Source organism: Aulonocara sp. 'chitande type north' Nkhata Bay, linkage group LG19 (genome assembly GCF_057382095.1).
Source record: "Aulonocara sp. 'chitande type north' Nkhata Bay isolate Kocher_YH1m ecotype deep benthic linkage group LG19, A_spYH_male_GT1.1, whole genome shotgun sequence".
NCBI classification, from domain to species: domain Eukaryota; kingdom Metazoa; phylum Chordata; class Actinopteri; order Cichliformes; family Cichlidae; genus Aulonocara; species Aulonocara sp. 'chitande type north' Nkhata Bay.
This window is the reverse complement of record NC_141362.1, coordinates 8,852,497-8,878,568: the sequence shown is the minus strand read 5'-3', so window position 1 is coordinate 8,878,568 and position 26,072 is coordinate 8,852,497. Positions and strand designations below refer to the sequence as shown.

The following is a 26,072-nucleotide window of genomic DNA, read 5'->3' as shown; positions in this document are numbered from 1 at the left end:
CAGCACAGTGGTTAACGCGGTTGCCTCACAGCAGGAAGGTCCTGAGTTTGAATCCACCCTACTTGTTCTCCTTGTGCATGCATTCAGCTTTCTCCCCTTTTATGGTGAATTTAAACTTAAAAAAACAAAAACAAGGACATGTCCAGGTGACTTTACAGTAACAGTAACAGTTTAAATATGAACATGTCATTCGCTGATGTGCCGAATCATTTTTAGACAACAATGCGAGTCTGTAGGACAGAAACAGCTTGCGTCACCCTGCACAGACAAAAGCTGATAAAAGAATTTGTTACTAAAAATACCAAATATTGCCAGTCTTGTCTATTAATGTTGCTAAGTGGGCGGTTGTATCAGTGTTTTACACCTTCTAGAGCTCAAGTTTGAAAATTCTTGCATTTGTTAAGCTATTAAAGCAGCAATGAAACCCACCACAAACCTTTCATTGGGGATCTCATAGGTGGCAGAGCAAACACCATATTTTAATATGTGAAACACATGATTAGCCCCACTTAACACACCAGGTTTCCTGTCATTTACAAAATTTGTAATGTGTTTACCTCGAGCAGGACTTCCAATGGAAAGAACAGAGTGTCACTTTCCAAAGATAAGTGTGTCTTAACAAGCAATAACAAATTAGATTTGGAGCCAGGTGCTGTTGACTTTACTAGATTTGACAGGTACTTAGGATATCAATTGTAAGAAAAATGTGAACAGGTTAAACACGACGATGATTGTCTGCTCGCTCAAATATTATTTGTAACACAAAAGATGAGCTCAAAGCAGCGATTATTAGCTATACCTACACTCAGTGACTTCGTGAACTTATTCATATGCAGCGAAGGGAGCAAAGCACTCTTAGCACCAGGGTTTTAGCCTCCACTGGGAACAGCCATGTGCTAAAATATATGCAAGAAACCGTGCCGAATAGAGGTGCCCACCAGATAGCCCAAGTTATTTTAATATTAGCTATCAAGCAACAGAGATGTGTCTGTAGTCTCCCCCATGGGAAGCCAAATTTTCTAGGACATCAGGCCTGAGTGCCGCACTGACCATTATGAGGTTAAGTCGAGTTTTTTTTTTAAGAAGTAAACACCGCGCCGGGTGGACGTGCAGTCAGTGTTCTAGAACATTTTCTTCTGTTACTTTCTCGTCTCCACAGGAACGAAAATAAAAAGCAGCTCCCAGAGCAGAACAAGTGCGATCTCACTGCAGGTTAAACAAGTTGAATGTTGTCTCAAACACTTGACAGTTTCATTGCCGTGCCTTGACCTTGTTCTTTATGCCAGATTGTAGTTACTTCAAAACACCATCTCTCTCTTGTTTAGCCCACACTGCTGCGAGCTGTAGAACTCAGTGCTAACGCTGAAATATCTGCATCTGGCTGAACAGGATATTAAAGTGGTTTTATGTCATTTTGCTTATTATCTATTCAAGTACCATCAGTTCCCCAGGACACAGATGTAACCTCTGTGGGTCTTACTTCTGTACACACCTTTGCTAAACGTTTCCTTTGTATATAAGATAAAGTATAAAGAAAAAAACTTTTTGCTTTCCTTTTGCAGGAGTGAGAAATGTAGGTTATATGATGTGTAGTGTCAGACTTCCAAATAAGAAGAAGCCAAAACTGCACTAATATTTCCATGACGAATGTGCTCCCGTGTGCAAATGTTAAAATGTTGCAAATGTTTTTTGTGGCAGTTCTTTAGCCTCTTCTACTCAACCAGTTTGGTAGCCAAGAAATTTGTCATTCAGGTCACTATTACTTCAAAGACCGCTTGCTTTAGCAGCAGCCAAGTTTAAAATTAAAAACATGACAGCTAGGGAGAAAGTGAGAATACATTTTCATTGCATTTCCAAAAAAAAAAAAAAAAAAAAGTTTTTATGAAATTTCACATTCTCCAGGGCTTTTCCAGGCCTGGAAGAAAACACTCAATTTGCACAGCTAGAGACAACATTCATACTTGTTAAACATTCATGAAAGGAAAAAAAGCTTAAAATTATTCAGAAATGTTGGAGAAGACCCTGACTCTGCTCGATCTGAAACGTTTGGGGGGGGTTGTCTGCTTTAAAGAGCCTAGGAAGCCTAAAGGTGAGAAAAAGCTGGAAGACTGGACACGAGTATGTGGATGCATCTGTTTGCTGTTAACGCTGATGTTTAATGCATCTCTTCTGTTCTGCTCTGTGGCTGGAGAACGCTCGTGGGGGTATCTGTGCTGGCACTGCAGATAACAGAATGGCACTACCTTCATCTGTCCCCACAGGGAACATGGCAGCGAGAGGAGCAAGAAAGAGAGATTAAGACACCGAGAAAGACTGAGTGAAGGAGAGCAAACAATTTTCACGTTAATTAGCATCCCTCTCCTCCCCCGCAACGCAAACAATGCAGAACCCACAGAACGGGAAGCAAACAGGGACACGGCTGCTGCAAGCTTGCTAACTTTAAGTCTCCTCATCTTGTGCTGAATCAGTGGCAGGCGGCAAAACACATCAAAAAGGACAGCGCTGTGGGATTAAGAGCAAGTCAGAGGGAGTGGTGGGAGGCTAGGAGTAAAACAAAAAACAAAACACAAGCCAGGGGAAGGTGGGGAGGGCTGTGGAGACAGGCGAGGGAAAACTAGGCAAGGGACAGAGGGGAAAAATGGAGGAGGCAAACAGAAGGGGAAGATGGGAGAGCCAGACATGAAAGGAGAAAGACAGAGGAGAACATGGTGGGAAGGTGGGAAATGGGGAGGATAAGAAAGAGGCAGGGGACAAGAAAAGCGGGGATAGGGAAAAAAAGAAAAGAGAGCAGCTAGAAGGAAGGCGGGGGAATCTAAAAAATGATGAATGAAGGAGAGACAGAAAGGGGAAGAGTAGAGAAATAGGGAGCACAACGGGAAGATGGTTCTGTTTATGAATCGCTGTGACTCTGCTTCCTACACACAGCTGCTCTGCTGACATGCAAACACCCAAATGCTGACGCATGTCAATAAACGTACCAGCATCACAATCCAGTAACCGCGGGGTTTCTAAGTGAAAGCAGAGGAAGTGAGGTGCACAATGCCGTCCTACTGCCTTTAATGGCGAACGCATCCAAAATAAACCTCAGGAGAGAAAGGCGGTTTATTCAGCTGATGCTGAAACATGTTGTCGAACAGCCGAACGGCCGGTCAGAAAAATAAAAAAAGGATCCATCAAAGCAGCTTGATCAAATCTATCGTCCTTTACATGGCTGCCGGATCGATAAAAACAGCACGACTCGGAACAGCTGGCAATTTCTTCAACGCAATGTGGCGAGCACACAAACATGAAAAGAGTCCTACAATTCTCCTCTGGGTTGGAGGCGCGCAAACACAAACCCGCACGCTGGATACTCGAGAGAAATACCATACATGCAGTCGAGCATGCAAGGACACAGTTGTGTATCCAATTTTTGTTCCATCTCATTTTTGAATCGATAACACATTACAGCAGTTTCTGAAGACGTCGAGCACAGACTCGGGGATTCGTCCAAGCCGAACATATGCACATTTTTAGACCTGCCAGGGAAAAAAACCAAAACAAACTGCATCTCCATCATTACAAAGTAGCGCATCACTGTGCCAACAATACTCCAGAAATTCATTTTAAATTCCAGTCAAGACACAGAGGTGAGTCACTCAAACATAACAGATACATCACAGGAAGATGTGTGCAAACTCATGTGCAAGACGGCAAAAAACAGTTCCGTCTCCGTGCCATCGCACATTTTAACATCTGAGTCAACACGGCATCATAAACTGCAGAAGTAAGCCGATACAGGGGCTACTGTATGTGCCTGACTTCAAAGCAAAGCAAACATTATGAATGTGGAATTAACTCGGATTCTAACGATGCTTCTTTTGAATTTTAGGCTCATGTATCTTTTAAGTGAGTAGCTGCCATACAAACATGAGCATGTAGCTGCAGTTTAAGATACCATCAACAGAATATCTTCAATTCTTCAAATGACTGAAGTCATCTCCACTTCTTGTAAGAGTGTCTTAAGGCATATACTAAGGGTGATCTCACACCAGCCACGGCTGCCTTGCACCGTGCTTTCATATAACTGCTCCCCACTCCCTACGATGCCCTTACCAGTCCAGACCAGAGCGCCACAGTTTGTCTCAACGTCTCTACTCCACTCTCGAGCTCACAGCTTCTTTCTCACAGACACATACTTTTAAAATAACCTTGCATTGCATAATGAGGTTCATCACGTTACATATTTTGTGGGTTATTTGGGGAAGTGGTGCTACGCTGTTTCTTTAACATTTGTTAATTGCTTAACACAGTGATTAACAGGAGGGTCAAACGAACACACACACACACACACACACACACACACAAATAGCACATTTTACTATCACGTTTGCCACAAAATAATGTTTTTACACTGTACGTCAGGCTGTGTAAGGCACAGCAGAATCAAAAATGGCTGGTATAAAAAGGGGAAAGCAGCTTTGGTAATCCATCACCATCGTTCACGTTGAACACAGGCACATGTATGTACACATTAAGGGTGAGTGCAGCAACATTAACGCCCGGCATCTCTGGTGGAGGAGCGGGCGAGTTGACAGGGGACGGCCGCTTACCTGAAGAACGTGACGAAGAACTGCACCAGATCCATGAAGTTACTATGCTGGGAGAAGGCAATCTGTTAAAACAGGAAACAGAGGGCACAGGAGTGAGTCAGAAATCTGCTTTAATAGAGGAGATTTTGAAGCAGGTCAGCGTTATACATTCAAAAAAATAAATAAATCAAGCTTTTGACCAGCGCTGACCTTGCAGATCTGAGGAGAGCAGGAGGGATGCTCCTGCTCTCACTATGCATGTTTGCATTGCATACTGTGAACCATCTATATGATCAACACTTTACAGTGTGTCTAAAACATTTATTATTATTATTCTTATCAGTGACATTTCTCCTTCGCTGAGGCTACCCATACACGGCTATCCCCAACTGCTGGGAGGTTGCCAGTCGGTTGGCTTATCTGTGCTCCCGACTACACGCCTGTCAGAGACAACGACCCAGCCGCCGGACCTCTCAGCTGCCCACAGCCTGCACAAAAAAAAGCATTCCTGCACATGTGGGCAGAAATATTCACTATGTAATCATCACAAGAGCAATTGTGCTAACATAATCCTGTCTTAATCAAGGTTGCCAGGGGTAACATTGGCAGTGAGGTACCAACTCCCCAATGCCCCCTCCTCTTCTTACGCCTACAACTCCACCCCCCCACCCCCAAGCAAAATGCCTTACATCCACCTGTTCCTACAACAACACAACACTGCCTCTATCTGGCAAACCAGAGGTAATGTAGCTGCTGCCATGTTTCTGTTATGTGGGAACTTGAACCAAAACTCCTCACTGCTTATAATTTGTATGAAAAGCTGGTGCAGCATAGCATTCCTCGGAGGGTAAATATATATATATATATATAAACAAAAACAAAAAAACAAACAAAAAAAAAACCCAACACAAACCACCTGTCATACTCAGATTAGTCCATGAATATGCAATAGGTGGGGGAAAAAAAAACCAGACAGGTCAGATTGCAAAAATATCTACAGTGTCTTTACACCAGACCTCAACCAGGCCAAAGGCACCGGGCTTTACAGTGAGGTGACAGGGGGTGTGGGGTGCTGTGGGATCGGCCTGGGGTCTAATTTACTTGTGGAGTCAGCGCCATCTGGATTGCTAATGTGTTGCCGTTGATTACTGTTGAGCACAGATTCCTCAGTGTAATCATTTTGCTCCAGACTGTTGAACACTGAAGATAAGTTCAGGGTACCAGTATAGTCAGGGAAAAGTTTTAAAACGATGACATCAGCACAGATCGGGATAGGCGACCAACACTGGAGCAGTTTAGGAATTAACCACAGAGTACTATAATGGACAATATGTGCCACTAATGCTTTAAAAATCAGTGATTTGATGTTTATCCAGGTACAAATAGGCCACTGACTGTGAGCCATCAACAAGTAATGTACGCTTTCTACAACAAATGTCTTCTTTTTCCTGTGCATCACCAGTCCCCCTTCATTTCAAACCATTATCAGTCAATAGACCGGACCCCTACCAGCATCTTTTCCCAAACCATAACCACTCCAAGCCCCGTCTGGATTTCACAAAACCTACCCAGGAAAGTTATACAAGCTGACTCAGAATGACCTGAAATGCACTCCCCCAAAGTACGGTAGGTTGACTCGGGACTGACAAAAAAAAAAAAAAAAAAACCTCTCTCAAAGTGGGTCTTGTCACATATCTATTAACTTGGGACCCTGCGGAAACACCCTGTACTCCTGCACTTAGCATCCTGCAACCTTCCTGACGAGGTTATGAGCTAAAGTTTCCCTCGTTATCACCCATTTCCTTCATATCTCTAGAACCGTACATGCGATTGGCACGTGGGTGGTAATGTTTGATTTGGGGTACAACTATTCAACCTACAAAAAGTTCTATACAGGCTGATTACTTCCAGCTATTCATACTTAGTGTAATTCTGTCTAGTTACTTTTAGGGATTAAATAACTATGGATGCTTTAAGATGTGGAATCAGAACGATGCCACCTTGAAACGAAACCGGAAAAAAAAAAATTGTAACTGAAATAAATGTACTGAAAAATCTTGTATTGAAACCGAAAAGAAATTGATAGTGAAAAACAATTAATTGAAACTAATTTTTTTGTTTTATACGCTTACAATTTTTTTTTTTCAGTTTCAATCCATTTTTCAGTTTCACTCTGCTGGCACTGTTTTGGCGTCCGGGGGCGCGCTGGGAGGGGGGCGGGGATTCCGACCCGCATGTATTTGCATATATTATAATGCTGACCAATGACTGGAGAAAACACTGACGACGCGGCTGCGGTCACGGACAAACATGCACGTGTCTGTTCGGGAATGGCAGATGCAGAGAGGTCCAGCGTTTACATTACCGAGTATTTCAAAGTGACAGCCTGAGGTGTTCTTCAGTAAATTGGACTACCGGACAGGAGGACCTGAGGCCCCACCGCATTATTTTTGGTAAGTTAAATGTGTTTGTAAACTAATCCGTAATTTAGGTCCTTAGCTAGCTACCTAGCTAGTGCTCACCTTAGCTAGCTAAGATGAGCACTCGGCTGTCGGGGAAACGTGTTTTGTATAGTTCGTTTAGCTAACCCGTGCAGGTGAATGAATTTACCCTGACTAAAGAAATCAAGAGAAACGCACCGGGCTGCTCAGTGACTAACCACGGTTACTGTACTTTTATTATACTGTAAGAGCAACAGGCTGGACTCTGCTTCTGCTCCTGTGCAGAGCTGTCGGCAGAACTGTAGACTGAACAACTTCAGATCCCGAGTGTGTGAGGACAGAAGGATCAGCTCTATTTCAGATTTGAGAGATAAACTTTATATTTCAGTTTGTAATGATTCTGTTCTGTTTGTGATTACAGGAGCCGTCCTCAGATTCAGACCTCAGCACCACCCAGTGACAGCAGACAGATCATCCTATATCTTCAATCTTTGTAGTAACTCCAAAATTAACTGAAGAAAACAGTACAAAGGTTAAAGTACCACACGTGCTGTCAGTGAAAGCTGGAGCTGTTTTATTGATAAAGTTAAAGACAAAAAGTCAAAAGGATTAATCACCCCAGTGTTGGGAAGGTTAATTTTAAAATGTATTCCACCAAAGATTATAGAAGTAATGTATTCTGAATACTTTATAACTACATGAATGTACTATTGCTGTGTGATTTATTACTATTACTGAAGGCTACTCGCCATACCAATACCAACTAGATGTTAAAATCTTAATATAAATGAGTAACAGTAGGTGGACATTAGGTAAGGCTGCACTTTTTGCAACGATCTCGTGTAGAAAACTATTCCGCGTGTATATAAAACAGGTCAGCGGCTCCGAACCGTAGTAAAGGGACCTCTGGCTAATACGTCGGGTTCGTGTCGGGCTCGTAGCTGAAAACTAGCTTTACTTTGTTGTCTGGGTCGACTTTGCTAGCTAGAGACAGAGAGAGGCGTTGAAAGGCTGCTCCAGCGGGACTTATTGTTTCAGAGGAAAACACGAACACAGTCGAGTCTTAACAACTTACTTACAGCTGGGCTCGTCAGGCACTCTTTTTGGCTGCAGTAGTTATTATTATATTTACATGCTTCCAGCTCCCGTTTCTGCTCCGTGACAGCTCGTACTTTTCCTTCCTCCTCACTCACAGACACATCACGGGTATGGCAGTCCATTCTCCCTGCAGCACGGACTACACTGAGGCCTGAGGCTACATTGTTTAGGGCAATGCCTTTAACACTCTGCCTGTTGCCTTCATATTAAATAATTTTTGTATAATAATTTTTAGAGGCTCTTATTGTTTTGTTTGGGTTTCCACTGGCGTGGAATTACCAAAAATAGAGAGACCATAGCCTAACATATGAAACAGGAAAATACCGCCATGTAATCCATTTATTTCAACAAACTAACTGTATTCTCAATATCACCTATTGAACGGTAACTGTAACGGATACATTTACTCATATTTTGTATTTTAAATACGTAACGCTGCTGCATGTATTACGTTACTGCCCAACACTGCCTGTTGATGAGATCTTGTGCCGCTCCTAAAACACCGGCCTCCAACTCCTAAAGAGACACGGGTGTCCCTAAATTTAGCAGATATTAGCTTCAGGCTAGCTTGCTACGACGAATAGGCTAACACCAGCATTTTACCACAAGTTCACCAGATGTAGCAAAAAAAAAAACCTAAACTAATGTCCAGTCCAGTGGGACAGCAAGGAAAAACGACAAAAAATGATTACTTACTTGCGGTTTGTAGAAATGACTGAAAGATTAATTTGCTCTGTTTTGAGTTTTGTTCAAAAAAGAATGACTTCATATAGGGAAAAATATATATCATATGCAGGACACTTTAAACTAGTTTTTTAATTAAGCAGCAAGGCAGAACTAAATCAGGGCTGCATCAAGACACGAGGACTAAACTCCAATTCAACCAGACCCAGAACTGATCCAGAATTAAAACAGGACTACAACAGTTCAAAGTCAGGACTACTTAGGATTTAACCAAGACAGAACCAGAATCAAAACTAGATGATAGTAGCACTAAAAATCATCATAGAGCTGCACTACACTTATTTTTTAATTCTACTAAAGTACACTATTTAGATTGAGAAAAGTTTATATAATTATTTAGCCTTGTTGTTCAAACAAGCCTGTAAAACTTAATAAATATATAACTTGAAAAATAACAAACCTAAAAAGAAACGAGTACCTATGATACGGTGATACTTTTGGTAAACAACCATTTGACTAACATGTGTGTCTCACCTGCTCTTGTTCATCTCTGTTCTGTCCTCATTCTCTCTCTCCCTCTCTGTTCCTCTCTCTCCCTCTTTGTGCTGACAATCATCAAATATACAGTTGAAACCAGATATTTATGTATTCTTCAGATCAAAACACAAACACTTTTTTAATTGTAACCTCAAATCAGACTAAATGTTTATTTTTTTTAGATTGATAAATATAAAAAACATTTGTTAACTTTAAGAGTAAAGAGAGAAACTATCTGTATTTCTTAATTGTAAATGGCACCAAATTGTATTCAAAACTGAGCCACACTTATGGAGCTCCACAGTTCTTTTCCTGGTGTTTTGGTTGACATCTCTTGATTTTCCCATGTCAAAGAAACAGGCTCTGTGTTTTGCCTTATATGCATCTACAGCTGTGCCACCAATTTACTCACATGGACTCTACTGACCTATCAGAAGCTTCTTAAGCTCAGAATGGAATCGTCTGGAGTTTTCTTATTAATTAACAATAAACTGAGTGTATATGTACTCCTACATTTGATCAAAGTGATAAAATTAGAAGCTCTGTCTCTCTTTATCTGACATTTAACTAATTCAAAAGATATTTCAATATTTATTTATCTAAAACAAGTTTACTCTAAATTGATGTTGTACAGTAAAAAAAATGTTCTTGTGTTTTCCATAAAGTGTAAATATCTGGTTTAAACTGTGAATATACTGCTGTGTATTGAAATTCCTCTTGTTTTGCATAGAAATATACTGAACAAGGTACAAAGCATAATATATAAAATACTTCCAGAGTTTTTTCTTTGAAAGCTCCTTATGTCCATTCTTGTATATCAGTGCATTACTGAAACAGATTTATTTAGCCGTGGAGGGTAACAACTGAAAATATGAAATAAACACACATAAGCTAAGACTCTCTAAAGAAACAGCATTGTTGTTGTTCCGCTTTTCATTTCGCCATTTGTTGATTCACTTGAAGAATAAAGTAACGTAATATGGGTCAAGTGATCAGTTTAACATCAATCTTTTGTGATACACCGTCATATTTACATTATTTGTACAGTACGAATGATTTGCTTTGGTACCTGGTCGAACTTCAGTTCTCCTCTGTCTGCCTGGCTCAGTTTCTCTAACAGCGCGCAGGCAGCAGCTGCCCCGCCCCGCTTAGTGTCTGAGCTCGGATCATACCAATATTAGGGGGGATTTACGCACAGTCGTAAATTCCCACAGTGTGCACTATGTGCTTCGAATATTGTGTGTAGTTTTTTGTTTTATACAGTTGTCAGCCAGGCATCTAACTATGAAAAAATTACACTCCAAAAGACCCCGGGCTTCTGAAAAAACAACCCGGGCTTAAGCCCAGTAAGCCACCCCCCCCGCTCCGCCACTGGTTTGGAGGGTAAAGCTGAAATTGAAGCAGCCATTGAAAGACGGGAAGAGAGAAAGATGGCAGCTTGGTCAGCACCATTGACTGTTCTACAGTCAATGGTCAGCACTAGTGGCCTCTATAATGTGTGCAAATACATGCGGGCCGGAATCCCCGCCCCCCCCCCCCCCCAGCGCGCCCCTGGACGCCAAAACCGTGCCAGCAGATTGAAACTGGAAAAAAAAAAAAAAAAAAATTGTAAGCGAAGAATTGTTTTTCACTATCATTTTTTTTTTTTTTCGGTTTCAATACAAGATTTTTCAGTTCATTTATTTTCGGTTTCAATATTTTTTTCGGTTTCGTTTCAAGGTGGCATCGTTCTGATTCCAAACTAAGAGACCAAATGTTTGAATATGCTGTTTGTCTGTTCATTAAAATGTTTGCCAATCTTTGGCAGGACACATGAACGCCTCATTTTAACTAAAAGTACAAGACTATGTTTAACTTACTGCAGTGTAATATATGTGATTTTGACATTACACAATGCAGCATTGTCAAACTCTTAGGCTTAAAATTCATCCATGCATCTTCAATAAAAACCCTGCGGAGGCATTTCAGGAAATTATTCCATTTTTAAAGAAGCCAATTAGGTTATTTGCAGTTTGGAGGAAATATTTTACTTCCTCGTCCTCATGAATGTAAAGTGGGGGTAAAAGTGAAAGGCTGAGAGAAAACGCACCGGAGAGCTTATGAACCTGCGAATTGCAGGAATTCTTTAAAGAGCGAAGCATAGAATTATCAAAGAAGCCCTGTCGGTCGGGGCACTGAAACCCAGCATGCCTTATGACAACGTCCTAACAAAGCCATCGCATTTTTTTTCTTTTTCGTTGATTAGAGATTCATAATTCTCTGCCCCCACCCCATCAAAAACAACGCCAATTTGTCCAGCACAAGAAAAAGCAGCGACATAACTCCGTGCCATTAGTGCTTCGACTCAATTTTGAACAGTGTGAGGAGGCTGTGGCACTGGGAAGATGTGCGATAACAGTTATTGTAGCGGCTAATCTCAAGTGTCAGCAATGTGCGGTTCTCTGTCAGTGACAGGCAGGCTGAAGGTGGCAGCAGGCGGCCTGGGCGACGCTCTAGTTATGTGCCCAGCAGAGGGTGAATTCTTTAGGGGTTGTAAAGGATCTCACAGCAGGGTCTGTCAGCCTGCCGCCGGGCATTAGGATTGGAAATATTCTGCCTTAATGGATTCTGACAGCTGCTTGAAGTATATTGGAGTTTTGAAGGAAAGTGTCGTTATCATTGCGAGGGATGCCTGCTCAACAGGTTCTGCTATAAAGGAAGGGGTCTGAGAGGAAAGTCATTTTAAATGTGCTGGACTGTGTAGAACTTTGGATTCTATCGTGCTGCTGTGAACGACATCTGAAAACAAACCAGCTGATTGTGACAAGCGGTCGATCAGATCGTCAAACTTACACGAATGTTGTGTAGTAAATGAAAAATCTATCAACACAAATAATAAATGTAGAAAATTGCAGAAAAGTTTATGGTAGAAATTACAAACACAGGAGAGTAATTTACATTAATTCACCAAAAACTCCTCAAAGACAGAAATTGACAGGAGATAAGAAAGTTCCTGTTTTTTCACTGTGTTTTAACTAGAGATGGCATTTTTAATATCTTGCTGCATTTAGTATAAGTTCATACTCAAGTTTAAATAAACAACAACACTAAAGCTATTCTGTTATACCTGTGTGCAAAAAATACACTGCACCCAAACTATCTCATAGTTCAATCTAATAAACTTAAACCTAGTCTATCCTCCCTATTCTGGTATTTTAAAGAGTACTTAGCAGAAATATTAAGCAACCTAACTAATAGGGTTGCAAACTCCCGGGGGGGGGGGGAAACCACCCTCCACCTCATGATGCTTAATCGACGTAATCAACTTTAATTTGATGCAGGGTGGGGAAAAAAAAAAATGCACAGAAATCAATTATTTTTCAAGAATATTTAAATAGATTCAACATCTTTCTTCAACAGAGAAAAAGATCCTGGTGTACAAAGTAAAATTAAATAAATTCTAACAACAGATTATCAAGCTGTTGTTAGATGCCGGTTTGGTAGCGAGGCTCCAGACCGCTGACAGTCTTGCACGCCACAGCCGCTCTATCACGTGATGCATACTGCTCCGACGTGCTACGGTTATGAGCAGAGTTATGCCATGTCGCAAGTTTTGTGAGGTGCTTTTGTGATATTTAATGGATCTGATTACATTTTTTATTTCTCTCCGATATCCGATCCAGTAATTTAGGTCAGTATCGGACCGATACAGATACGTAATTTCGGATCGGTCCATCTCTAGTTTTAACTGTTGTTCATCTATTACTTAATTTGGTGTAGTATGAATGGCAATAGGTGTTGTCACATTTTCCAAAGATGGGGGTCAAAGTGGGCCACATTGGAGTCTTTGCTGGGCCGATTCTGGCCCCAGGGCCTTATGTTTGACAACCCTGGTGTATACAAATGATGTATGATGATGTTGGTGAACTCTGGACTTTTGCTGTAACAGTACTGGAGGGTTTTCTCTCTGTTTTTTGGTGTGAAATGACTTAACCATCTAATGAATCTGACATCTTCTGAGGAACAATCAAGAGTCCAGCGCTTTGTGTTTGTGACCAAATACTTGGAGAAGTAATAATACTCCCATCAAACTCAGACTGATTTAATCCTGATACAGGGGCAAAAACAACACCACAAAAAGAACCGTCATCAACAAAACAACACTATACCTGCTAAACCTCAGCATGGCAGCTCTGTCACTGCAGCCATACACTGCAGAAAAATTTACATTTTTCTCAAAACAGCACAGTCAAAGTGAAGCCTCAAAGGTCAGTAAACAGTTTTACTTTACTGTACTGAGCAAGTTAGATTAGCTGGAAAATGATGAGTAGCTGGCTGATTTTCAAATGTACAGTAAACAACAAAATCCGTAAGTAAAATCTGTGCAAACTTACTTCAGTGTCAAATGTTTTAAAATGTTTCTGAGCCAAAACAAAGGAGTACTGCCATTTTATGAACAAGCACGATCCTTTAGAATGACTAAACTGACAAACACACACCAAAATGGAAAGTCGAGGCAACAACAATGTGATTTAAAAAAAGGGAAAGCTAAAAAAGTAAAAAGCCTAAAAGATGACTCCAAGTCACATGAACATTTGGCACGATAATCTCCAGCATGCTGCCAAAATGACAGATTTTAAAAAGAAGTAAAGCTTCTGAGCTGAACAGGAATATGTTCAAAAACATTGGGCATATTTTAAAGAGAAACACAGAGCCACACCTCCGATCACGCCAGGAGGAACTTAAAAAGGAAGAAAGAATCTAACGATTAGTCTTTAAATCTAAATTAAGACTAAATTACCTGCTTTACAAACTAGAAATGAGTTATGCAATTACTGCAAGGTGACGCAATTATCAATTTCTGTAAGTGGTATTCCTAAGGAAAGTACTTACTCCTGTTATCTTAGTGCATCTCAGATTAAGGTGTTAAACATGTAGATTTTTTTAAAGGTAGAATACTTTCATATATAACCACTATATTAATGTGCATGGTACCTTTTTAAGTTTTCATTTTCCTTTAGTTTTTATACAGTAATTTTATGTTGTATCAGTCACTGCAAAAACCACTGCTTCTGTTTTCCAACCTCTCTGCGATCACTATCAAGACACACCCACCAGGCAGCGAGGCATGGCCCAGATAAACGCTACACGGGTCCGTACAGATATGCAGAGCAGCAGTCAGCTGATAGCTACAGATGCTGCTACTCCACGGCGGGGTATTAAATTGCAGGCCGTTGTAATCTCTACCATATCATGACATGTTCACTAAGGCACGGAACAGGAGATCACAGGTCTTTAATGTAATTAGTCTGGGATTTGTTTCATTACAAACATCATTAAAATCTGATCTATTCTTCATCAGGAAAAAAGGGAGAAAAGAGGTGTGTGAGAACTCTGGGCTTACTAATCTCCCTGCAATTGATTCTGCTTTGATGATCCGAGCAGCTCGACGGTTGATGAACTCATCACGGAATTCACTCCGACCACTGGGAAAGATCTCATTTGGTAAATGAGCCTAATTACAACGGGGTGTGTCCTGTAATCCAATTCAGGGCTTTTAGAAGTTTTTGATCTGATGTGAAGAAATGTGTAATAATTCCAAAAAGCTTGAATTCAACCGTGTGTTCGGACAAAGTGGAGCGAAGGTAAAACGAGCAAAAAACAAATTCCCTTCAAAATGATGCGCCTGCTGTTCGAGCGCCACTTCCAACCCTGTGAAAGCAAACAGAAGCAACCTTGAGGTGGCGTGTGAAGAGAGGGAGCAAGAGAAAGACAGAGAGCCCTGTATAGCTCAGAGAGAGAGCTTAGCGTCGCGCACTCTGAATGCAGCATGTGTTTCAACTTAACATTCCACTTTGCCCTTGCTCTTTCTAAGTTGCTGTTTATGAACCATTTTCCAGCATGCCGATCTCTGCCTGCCAACACCAGAGGACCTGCCGCCTACGGTTCCACACACAAGCGCGCTCACGTATCCAAGTGTCACACTGCAGCAGACCGCTGAATGCGAGGAGAGCGAGAAAAGGCAAAGGAAAAATCAAGAACTATTAGTCAGAAGAAGTGGTTTAAAAAAAAAAACAACAAAAAAAACCCAAACAGAAATTGTTACCTCGCTGACGAAGATAAAACTCCACGAGTGCAAAGTAGGGGGCAAGAAACCCAAAAAACATAGCAACAGACCTGTGTTTTAGTTTCAAAATAGGGGTGATCTTCTACATGATCCCACCCAGGAAGGCAGAAGGTGAGGTGGACCTAAAAGAGGCCGAGTGGGGTGTGGGGGGAGCTAAGTCAGCTAAGCTCTCTGCTCTGCTGTGGAGCTGCACCTCCTGAGGCTGGTTGGCAGCAGTTTGGGTGTTCTAAACTAAAAGCCCTCACAAGGCAGGATATGGTAGATGGAGGCAGGATTTTATTTTTTTCCTCCCCTACAGGAGGAGGGCGAGAGGTGGGGGAAGAAGCTTGCAAGGGGGGCAACCACCGAAAATCATTCCCAGAACTGTTTGGAGAGGCACACAGTCGGGCACAGGAAGCCAGGCCCAGAGTGACTCTCCCCCTCCAGCAGCGCGCAGTCCTGGCAGAACATTCATTTATTACACCAACAGGTTGTATTGATGCAGGAGTTTATACCACCCTGCACAAACACCCATGTACACACGGCACATTTTCAGATGCAATTTCCTGAGATGCTTTATTAGAACTCTACGAATCTACACAGAAAACAAGCCACATCCTACATCAGTGACAACTACACGTGTAAGGATGTCGATACAAAGCTGTATGAGGCGTTTCAAACACAACACAGTCGTTAAGCATAAGGCAACTGAGTACAGCTGCATTTTAATCAGGGCCGAGTCTGTGTTACAGTGTTACTTGAATCAAAGCCGCTGAGTACTGAGACGTAAAGTGTTGTATTGATTACCATTTTGATAACTATGTCAGCAATAAAGCCAATAAGAACTCATTTCAGGTGAAAAGAAAAGGCTTACTTTCTGAAAAAACAACACAGCTCCATTACATGCTGCACAATAACAAAAACGAGCAAAAATTAAACACCACTGCTGTTTTGTCTGTACAGTCAAACCAAGCTGGTTTAATTTTAATAATTCAGAGGCCTGGAACAAAGTCAGCAAACTGTCCTCTGTCCTGGTGACAGAGGAAATTTCAAATTGACATAGATAATTGTTCTAAAAGTTAAAAAAAACAAAACTGCAGTAACCACTACAACACACAGCTAACACATAAATTACAACTCTATAAAGGTGTCTTTGGCTTTTAAAGTGTCATGTTTGTATGTTGTTTTAGCATTGCGGATACTGCTTATCTCAGAGTTGTCTAAGGAGCTTGGAAAGAAAAGCCTCTGGACTTATTTAAGTGTCTTAAAGACGTTTCACCTCTTATCCGAGAAGCTTCTTCAGTTCTAAGAGCAACAGGTGGAGAGCCCTGGATTTAAGCCCTATGGGAGTGTCCCCAACAGGGTCATGGACGCCCTGTATTGATCCGCTACGTCAGCGGTCCCCAACCCCCGGGCCGAGTCATTTAGCACTGGGCCACGAGAGTTTAGGCTCAGGTGTGAAATTTATGGTTTCTGGGGTTTTATCGTTAACTTGGTTAACTCATATTGCAGTTGTGTCTTATTTTGAAAGAAATATTCACACGTTACCATAGTGACCAAAAGAGCGTTAAGGGGTAGAGAGGAGGATGTTACTTTCGATGTTGTTGGCGCATTTCAGGAGGACGCTGCTAATAAAGTTACACAATTGCACAGCAAATTCACGTTTATTATTATATTTGCAAAATACCAGTGAATTTGACTTAAAGCTACATTTGGTAAACTCGTCCCCTTTTTCATATATGTGACACAGAAACAAAGCAACCTTCTCTACCTGTCACGTTTAAGGTTTCCGGCCATCATTAATTCTACTTCCCACACTTTGTCATACACCAAGCTTCTCATTTTAACACTTTTAAATTCATATCTAACATTCTTTTCACTTTCATCAAACCAGTGAATGAATGCTGATTCTTAGGTGTCACATGAATGACTTACTCTGTCTGGCAGAAGTAAATGTGCCCAGATAAGAGCACTCCATAAACTGACAATCGATCACGCTTCTTTGGCATTTGAGTCATCAATACATGTCAGTTTTTATGTAAATGTATTGCTCACAGTGGAGCTGTATCATAAATATAGAGTTACAAATTGAACAGAATTTTAGTATTGCATTAATCTGTAGTGAGCCTGTCTTTACCTCCCTGCTTTACAAATATGTATGGTAACAAAAACGGATCAGTTATCGTTAAGCGTACGAGTTGCTTACTTGGATCTTGATGGGCCACGTGAAGTTACTGACGTAGACGAAGAAAGTAATGTTGGGGCTGTTTCGGAAATCAAAGTTCTCATTGGAAAAGCTTTCTTTGAACTCTTTAATGTTGCTCCGAGAGACGATGGGGATCTCCTCTCCGGCCTGGGTGCCCGCTGGGTGACACAAAAAAGGGACAGAGATGGAGGGAGAAAATAGGAATACAGAAAATAGAAATAACAGGATGATAAAGAAAAGAGGAGAAGAAAGGGGAAAGGGAAGACAGGACAAAAATGTCAAATCATACAAAAGTTATAGATGATGGAGGAAATTATTTTTAAAAAAAAGAAAAAACAAGACAAGACAAAAAGAAAAGGAGAATTTCTCATTTCTGCTCCAGTGTCTGGTGGAATTTTATTGACACAACAAATGTGAAATATCTGCATTACTTCACATTTGTAAATCTCCTGGTGCAGAAACTACTACAATGGAAAGACAGGTGACTTTTCATATCATTTTTAAACAGCTGTGAACATGGTGACAAAAAACAAAACAAAACCTTGTCATTAACTTGTTATTACATGAATATAAAACCAGTCATCTTCACTTTCTTTGTCTGAGAAAATCAGTAATATTTATCATTTTAAGCCTTAATTTAAACACTTGAGTGCATATTTCAATCACTGGCCAATCATTAGCTCATTGACTAATTCGTTGAGCAGCACTAATAAGGGGCTTTGTTGAGACTTACCGGTGAAGCTGGTGGCCCAGGTTACATTCAGATTGAAGTTCTTGGAGGCATTTATGAACATGTCTAGATCTCGGTTTGGCTGAGGACAGAAACACGGACAAGTCATCATCATCAGTTTACTGGTGTCATTTCCCCCACGTGCCCCATAGTGGTCGAACCGCAATTCAGTGAAGATGGGCGAGTCCGTTTTTTACTGCAGCCACCAGAGTAAACGAAAAACAAACTGCTCGTAGCACACAGACCAGGAAAGCCCTTACGTTTTACTGTAACTGCAGAGCAGCGACTTTGTTCACTCCTCCGGTATCACTTTGTAGCTGCACAAGCACTTACTGTATTGCAGACCAGAGCAAATTTGCAGAGCTAATGGGAGGCCGAATTAACAAATCAAATGTTTGAATAAGCACCGCAGCTGAACACTGTATGTATCACATTCACTGTAAGTGAAGCTCAAATAATGTCAAACAGATGTAAGCTGAGATGTAATTGATGTTTACTCACTAACTGAAAGCCGGCGTTCATGAATCAATCATTTATTAAAGAAAAAAAGGCAACAATTAACATTTCAACAGCTTCAGCGAAGCCGGCTGAAGCTAGACGGCGAGAAATCCAGATGTCTTCACTATTTATTGTTACACATGTGCGTCACAGATGTTATCATCGCTTTGTCTTGACTTTGAAATCGTCTGCTCAATTCTATATTTTGTAAACGATCTTTTGGTTTCTGATTTACTAAATAACTGCGGAACAACTCAAACAGCTAAAAATTCAACTTCACCACAAGTTTCCTGGATTTGCTAAATATATATCGAAATATGTTGTGATTTGCTGTAAGAGTTGAGCTTCCCCTGTAGCCGATTGTGTATTTGTAAATCTTTAGTAGAAGCTTTGTCAGGGGAAAAATACCATCTGGAACATTTAATCAGATGCTTATGTTTCAATTTTGGCCCCAGATGCTGCAGCCAGGTAAACACGACCAGACAAGCTTTTGTTTGCTGTAAAAACATCTGTGTGACTGACTCTCTGATGAGTGGCCACATTACTCTTCGCTCTGATCACCAGCTTATCAGCGAGGAAACTTTCCTGCAGGGAACATAGTAAACCAGTCGACTCAGTTTGTTGAGTGATTATTAAATACTGATTCTTATTTTATTTTGAAGTTAGTTTTGGCGTCACCGTGCTTCCTGCCTGTCCAGTACAATCGGTGTGCATGTAAACTACTGAACTACCATCTAAGTTATCCCTAAAATGACAAAGAAGTGAGCCTATTTGTTCGACAACAACTGTAAACTTTCTAATCCTCACAGAAGTGACAGCTGCTGTGGCGGTGGGGTGCTCACTGTTAGACACATACCTCCTCAGGTGTGGCCACAAAGTTGATGGCCGTGTAGTAGCGGTCGTCTTCCTGCGACAGGCTGAAGGTGAACTGGTAGTCGATGAGGAGCGTGTCTGTTTGAAGCCAGTGAGCCAGCGTGGGAGGAATGTGGTGGGGATTACAAAAAGAAGCAGAAGAACAACTCAATCAGTCTAGTTTGAAAGTCACACAAGAACATGGTTTCAGAAAATTACTCCCATTCTTTCCCCGTTTCAAACATTCGATTCGAGACCTGAGGATTTTGGAGCGTGCTCTGTGATGAAGGTCAGGACAGAGGATGGGTTACATGACAGCGTGTCAGCTAGCGGTAAATTACAGCTGAAGGTCACTTTCAGGACAGCGCAACAAAACACGGGAGACGGACGCATTCAGACGCCAGGGGTTATTCTGCAGTTACAGTTCCACTCAAATAATCTGGATAAGAGCGATTTAGATGGGGCCAAATCTCGAAAATAAGTAAACATAAAATAATCCCACCTCAACAAAAAGTTCAACAAAAAAGTTCAACTTCAGTCAAAAATCTATTTAAACAGCTGGATCACGTACTTGGAAAAATTGGAAGGTTTTTATTTGTTAGTTTGTTTCCTCTCCATACAGCAAGGGTAACACTGATCAAAAGCTTTATAGATATTTGAATAATAGTACATGGTGCTGTCATTAAAAAACACTAATGTAATTAACGTCTAATGTACAGAAAACATTCCCAACTGCTTCAACTTCACATTAAAAGGAATGTAACCGGCAGACATGAGTTTATTTTTATTATTAGGTAGTAACAGGAAATGCAGCTTGTGTCAGGAACCGAGCGCTTGCCACTACTGTTCCCCACCAACGCACATACAAAACAACAGTCCCTGCTGGCATTTTTTTGACAGCAGGTCGTTTTGAAATATTACAGGGAGTAATGGGACAAGAAGGAGCAGCCACGGTGAGCTGGCAGTGACTGGCAGCACGCCTCTAAGCTCCCAGCAAGGTAACCGAACGAACACAGTGGGGACGTAGACTCATATTGTGCGAAGCAGAAAATCAGATCACCGTGGCTCACAGGCTGATTGAAAATTCCCAATTACAAATTACTGCCCGACTTCTTTATTAAAGTTGCAGTGTGTTTGGATGACGGGGGCGTTTGCTACAACCACAAATAGCAACAGCTGCTACCAAAAATAAGCTGTGTCTGAACACTAGCTGTTAAATTCCATTATAGATTAATAATCTGATGAGGAATGAATTTACAGTTGATTGATTTTTAACAAACTATCCAATTAATTCAGGGTAAATATGGATAACACTTAATGTTCCTGCTCATTTATGCCTTAGAAACATTTTCACACCTTAGCAGAATACAGGGTAATAAAAACAAATACTTTTTTTTTTTTTTTTTTTTTTTTTTTAAAGCAGCACAATGGATGACCTAGTTCCTCCATCAGTGTGAAAATTTAACACTATACAGTCCAACATGATTTATAGCTTGTTTGGGTTAGAAAGTACTGATGATTAGACAAACGTGACATCACTTTAGCCTCCATAATCATCAGATAATGAGATTAAAAATGGCAGGACCGCTGTACTGCAATCTGTCTGCAAAATGACTTATCACAGGTGCAAAAAGAGCAAGACGGTCCTTTATAAGCTTACATGCATTTTTTTGGCAATTTCATCTGCGTCTCACTTTCAATTCTTTCCACCTGCGACTTGTTTAACCCTTTAAGACCTACCATAGAACCAAGTCCGCCAGAGCTTATATTATATTTTTACATGTTGTAGTGCCATTTTTTGGAGCATTTCAAGTTGCTATACATCAATACAACCATTACAGCCTAAATTTTAATAATATGCATGCATTAAGTGCATAGTAATTACATAAATTGCAAAAAAGTGCAATAAACTTCAAAAAAATTGAAAATCGTTTTTGTTTTTTAACATATATTTCTAGTTAGAGAAATTTAAGAGGCTCAAAACTGTAAATACAAAAAAGTTGCACAAACTAGTTTCCCACCACAGGAAATTTATTTTGAGTGTCTTCATAGTTTTATTTTTGAAATACACCAATTTTTATACACTGCAGGAAAAACGAAAATAAATATTATAATGCAAATTTGCAAAAAAGCAGCATATGCATCAAAATAAACTATTTCCAGCAGTGCAATTTGAGTCCTAAGCATCCCAGAAACGACACAGAAAGTCATAAAGTCAAACATAACTTTTAAAAACATCAGTATAAGCTCATGAGGCCTTGATGGTAAAAAACTACATTTCTGCGAAAATGACGTCAGGTCATGGCGGACATGCGATAGTTCACGCTGATGGACGTAGGAAGTGTTACGAACAGCTGATCGGATCGGCAAAGCGAGTTTCTGGAATATTATGTTTTTGTTCCTGCAAGCGCTTTTTATGCAGTTTTTGGCAAAGCTATATGTGGAAGGAAACCGATCGAGGACAAGCTGATGGCATAAGATGTAAGTACAACTCCTCCGGTTTCATATGCAAAAAAAATTATTGCGCTAGCTCACGTGGTCGCAGTGCTACCAGGATTTAAAAATAGTTACGCAAAACGGAGCGTGCCCGCTCTGACCGGTTTTAAAGGGTTAAAAGAGCAGCTCTGGCTCTGGATGTTATTTTTTAAACATCAAACTGCTTTGATTTAGGAGCCGTGTTGCTGTCTTGCCACTGACATGAACAAGGAAGAGATTCAGACCTCATAGTGCTCTCTTAATGTGACACCGCACACGCACGCACACACAAACCCCTTTACTGACGTTAGTAATTGTAATTCCACTTACAATAGCATGTTCCTTTGAGGGGGTTGCCTTGGTAGCGGTTCTCGACTTCACACCTGAAGAGAGGAGAGGGAAAGATGAACAGGGATGGTAGAAAAGTCAGAAAGAAAGGAAAGAGGGAAGAGAAGTGTTAACCTTCAGCCAGGAAGTAACACCACAGTGTAAAAGAATAAAAAAAAAAAGATTAAAAGGAGACCGAGTGAGCGTGATGGGAATTCACAGGAAACGTGTGCCTACGAAATCTTTAAAGAAATTTAATAAGGCGAAAAAAAGGCCTCATTTTCATACTGATGACCAATCATTTGTGAAACCTTATCTCAACTTTTTAAATGGATTTTGGAAAACCTTCTGATAATGAAGTCCAGGGTTAAGACAAGTACTAAAAATATAGCTGCAAGCGCTAATGAACAGCTGCTGCTGCGCTGTGCCATGGTTAGAGTTTCTCATTTTGAAATCTCAACATGTGGCTTTACAGGTCTGGAAAATAACATTTCAGGGGAGGAAAAAAACCCACTGAAGTTCATGTGGTTCAGCAATTTTGCACATAAAGGTTGTTGATTACTGGAAACCCATTTCTCAATCTGCTGGTGGTTTGACAGGCTCGTTCTTGGGTTAGCTCAACAACTGACAAATACATGTATGCTGTTAATTTTTGGAGAAGTTGACTAAATCATTAAAAGGAATTCACACTTTTACTCGTCACTGAATGTTGTTTTCACGGTACACAGATTGCAGAAGCCTTGATGCCTGTGATTGACCAGTTACCAGCTTTGATCCCCAAAGTGCTGAACTACAAGCCCGTACTATCACAAAGGACCATCTTCAAGAAAAAAATCCTAGAAAAAGTTAAAAAAGGCTATTTGAGGGTTTTCTACTGTGCTGTCAGATTCTCTGGGTGTAACACATAATGGATCTGCTGCACAGAGACAAACTAGAAAATAAAGTCTACGGTACCCCACAAGCAATCTGAATTCTAGGGGTGCAAAATATTACAGTAAAGACTTTAGACATCGCATGAGTGAAAAAGAGGACAGAGAGACAGGCGAGCATCATGAAATGTGAAACTCACAGGTGGCATCGGTCTCCTTTGATGCCCTTGGTGGTACAGAAGCACTTGCCATTGTTAGGGTTGCACATGCTTGCGTGGCCATTGCACTTGCAGGCTGAAAAAATAAATAAATAGATAAATAAATTATTTTACTTATCATTGCAGCAACCACACACAAGACTTGCACAGTAGAGTGAATATATTACACATATATAAATAATCTAATGACTGATTAACTTGATTCAGCACATTCATAACGTGTAAGACCTACAGACTCCATTAATGGCCTCTTCCTGTATTAAATCATTTTGCCCTGCGTGATAATAGTGAAGCTCTGTTTTTTATCTTGTCACTTCCAGCTTGGTGGTCAGGATGAGGATTCAAAGTCCGCCGCTAATATTTCATTGGACCGCCTCTGCTGCATTAAGTCTTCTCATGTACATCCCAAAGATTCTCAGTGGGGTTAAAGTCTGCGCTCTGTGCTGGCTAATCCATGTGTGACAATGGCTCATGCTCTCTGAACCAAACAATGTGAGGATGATGAATTCTGACATTGTCATCTTGGAATATGTCCGTGATATCTTGGATGAAAAAAAAGAATCCATCGTGCAGTATATCCAGGTGGTCCAGCTGACCCTGCATAATAACACCGTCCCCACAGGCTGTGAGCATGAGGCATGAGGGGTGCTTCACCTCATCGGCTTCACTTCTTACCCTGATGTAGGGCTGGGCGATATATCGAGTTTTTTAAAAATATCGATATATTTTCATACGAGATATAAGATGTGACAATATCGTTTATATCGATATAGCCTATGTTACGTTATAATTATACTTGTGGAGCCGCAGGTTTGCCTCTCTTTCGTCCACTTTTGTCTCTACGCAACGTTACTCGGCCTCGCCTCTCCTTCACTGAACACAACTCCCCCTCCCCCATAGCTTCACCTGCAGGCAATGACAAGATGAAAGCGGAAAATCTCCGTTAGCGAGTTACCGCGGATCGTCCCGTGCGTGGGGCTGGACGGCGTCAACGTGTTAGCTAGCTAACCACGCTAACGAGCTAACCGCGCTAACGACATGCAGCCCGGAGGAGCTGCACGGCCTAAAATCCTTTCATTTTCTCAAAACTGGACAGTGCGCCTTATGTATTAATTCTGGTTGTGCTTACTGACCGCGAACCGATTTTATGTGGTACACAGCGCTCAGCAATCTGTCAAAAAATGTTTTAATATGACTTTGCTAAGCTACGGAGCTGCACCGCTTGATGGATTGTTGGAGGATTACGGCTACCGGGGAGGAGCCTCGCGGAGTGATACGTACTGTGCTTCAACGTAATATTACCGTACTGTGTGTGTATAAGGACCATAAATGGACCATAAATGGCACCTGTTCAGAGACGTGGTGCAGCTGTGAAATCTGTCTCTTTGTTATTATGCTCAGCGTCTATTAGTTTACATTTTGACTGCACAATTGTGAGCTTTTTGTTATGCACAAAAACAACATTGTTTTCTTTTATTTATGGACCATGATTATTTAATAAATGCTGATAATTTAGTTTTTAAGTAATTTCTTCATGTACATCTACGCTGTATGTAAATAAAAGTGCCCGTGTGACATCTGGGACACAGTGTGACTAAGAACTCTCTTTTTGTTCTTAACTTATGGCTTTAAAAAAAAATATCGAGATATATATCTTATATCGCCATCCAGCTAAAAAATATCGAGATATGAATTTTGGGTCATATCACCCAGCCCTACCCTGATGTACAAACCACTATGGAAAAGGTCAATTTAATTCAATTCAATTTATATATTGCTAAATCACAACAGTCACCTCAAGGAGCTTTATATTGCAAGGCAAAGACACTACAATAATACAAATGACTGCATGATCTTTTCCATTGCTCTAGTGTCCAGTCTTCAAGCTTACTGGCAAACTGAACCAGATTAATATCACAGAGAAGTGCTTTTCTTAAGGCTACACACCTTTGAGTTCTCATAATATTGCGCAAGTGAAAAAGCTCTTATTTCATCTATTAAACACAGTTATGAGTTCTACAGTTGATTTTTTTTACAATATGACTGAATGTTTAACGTATCTCTGATAACAATCATTCCAGATGAATCATTACTGTCAGTGCATATAAAAATATTCTGCACAAACAGCATCCAGCACATTATTTAGTTCATTTAAACCCGGGTTGTCAAACATGTGTCCCACGAGCCAGAACAGGCCCTTTACAGGTCAAACCTGGACAAATGGATGGGAATCAGCAAAGATTCAGGATATAGTTTTTACCTTTAGACTGTTTTGCACCAGGAAGTATAGATTTTGCTTTATGTGTTGTTGTCCAAACAGTACTTGCATTAGAGCCAGAGGCCAGAATTACTGTCAGTTTTTTTAATTTATTTTATGTGACCCTTGGTCTGCCATACACCAAAGTAAGGTGGTGAAGCCATACATGAACATACATGTATGTGCAACTCTAACATCTGTGCTTTAAAAAATAAAGCATTGCA

The 26,072-nt window shown here is 40.7% G+C and overlaps 1 protein-coding gene across 4 annotated transcripts in view; it reads right to left on the bottom strand.

Annotated features, from left to right (window-relative positions):
- The window catches only part of atrn (attractin), a 129,129-nt gene that overhangs the window by 56,636 nt on the left and 46,421 nt on the right, over positions 1–26,072 (bottom strand). For all 4 annotated transcript variants that reach the window (XM_086275470.1, XM_086275468.1, XM_086275471.1 and 1 more), the window contains exons 20-25: positions 23,574–23,667; positions 22,508–22,560; positions 19,707–19,801; positions 18,356–18,434; positions 17,623–17,780; positions 4,593–4,654 (exon numbers count right to left, since the gene is read on the bottom strand). In XM_086275470.1, the coding sequence (XP_086131596.1) occupies positions 4,593–4,654; positions 17,623–17,780; positions 18,356–18,434; positions 19,707–19,801; positions 22,508–22,560; positions 23,574–23,667 (541 nt within the window). The remainder of the gene's footprint in view (positions 1–4,592; positions 4,655–17,622; positions 17,781–18,355; positions 18,435–19,706; positions 19,802–22,507; positions 22,561–23,573; positions 23,668–26,072) is intronic.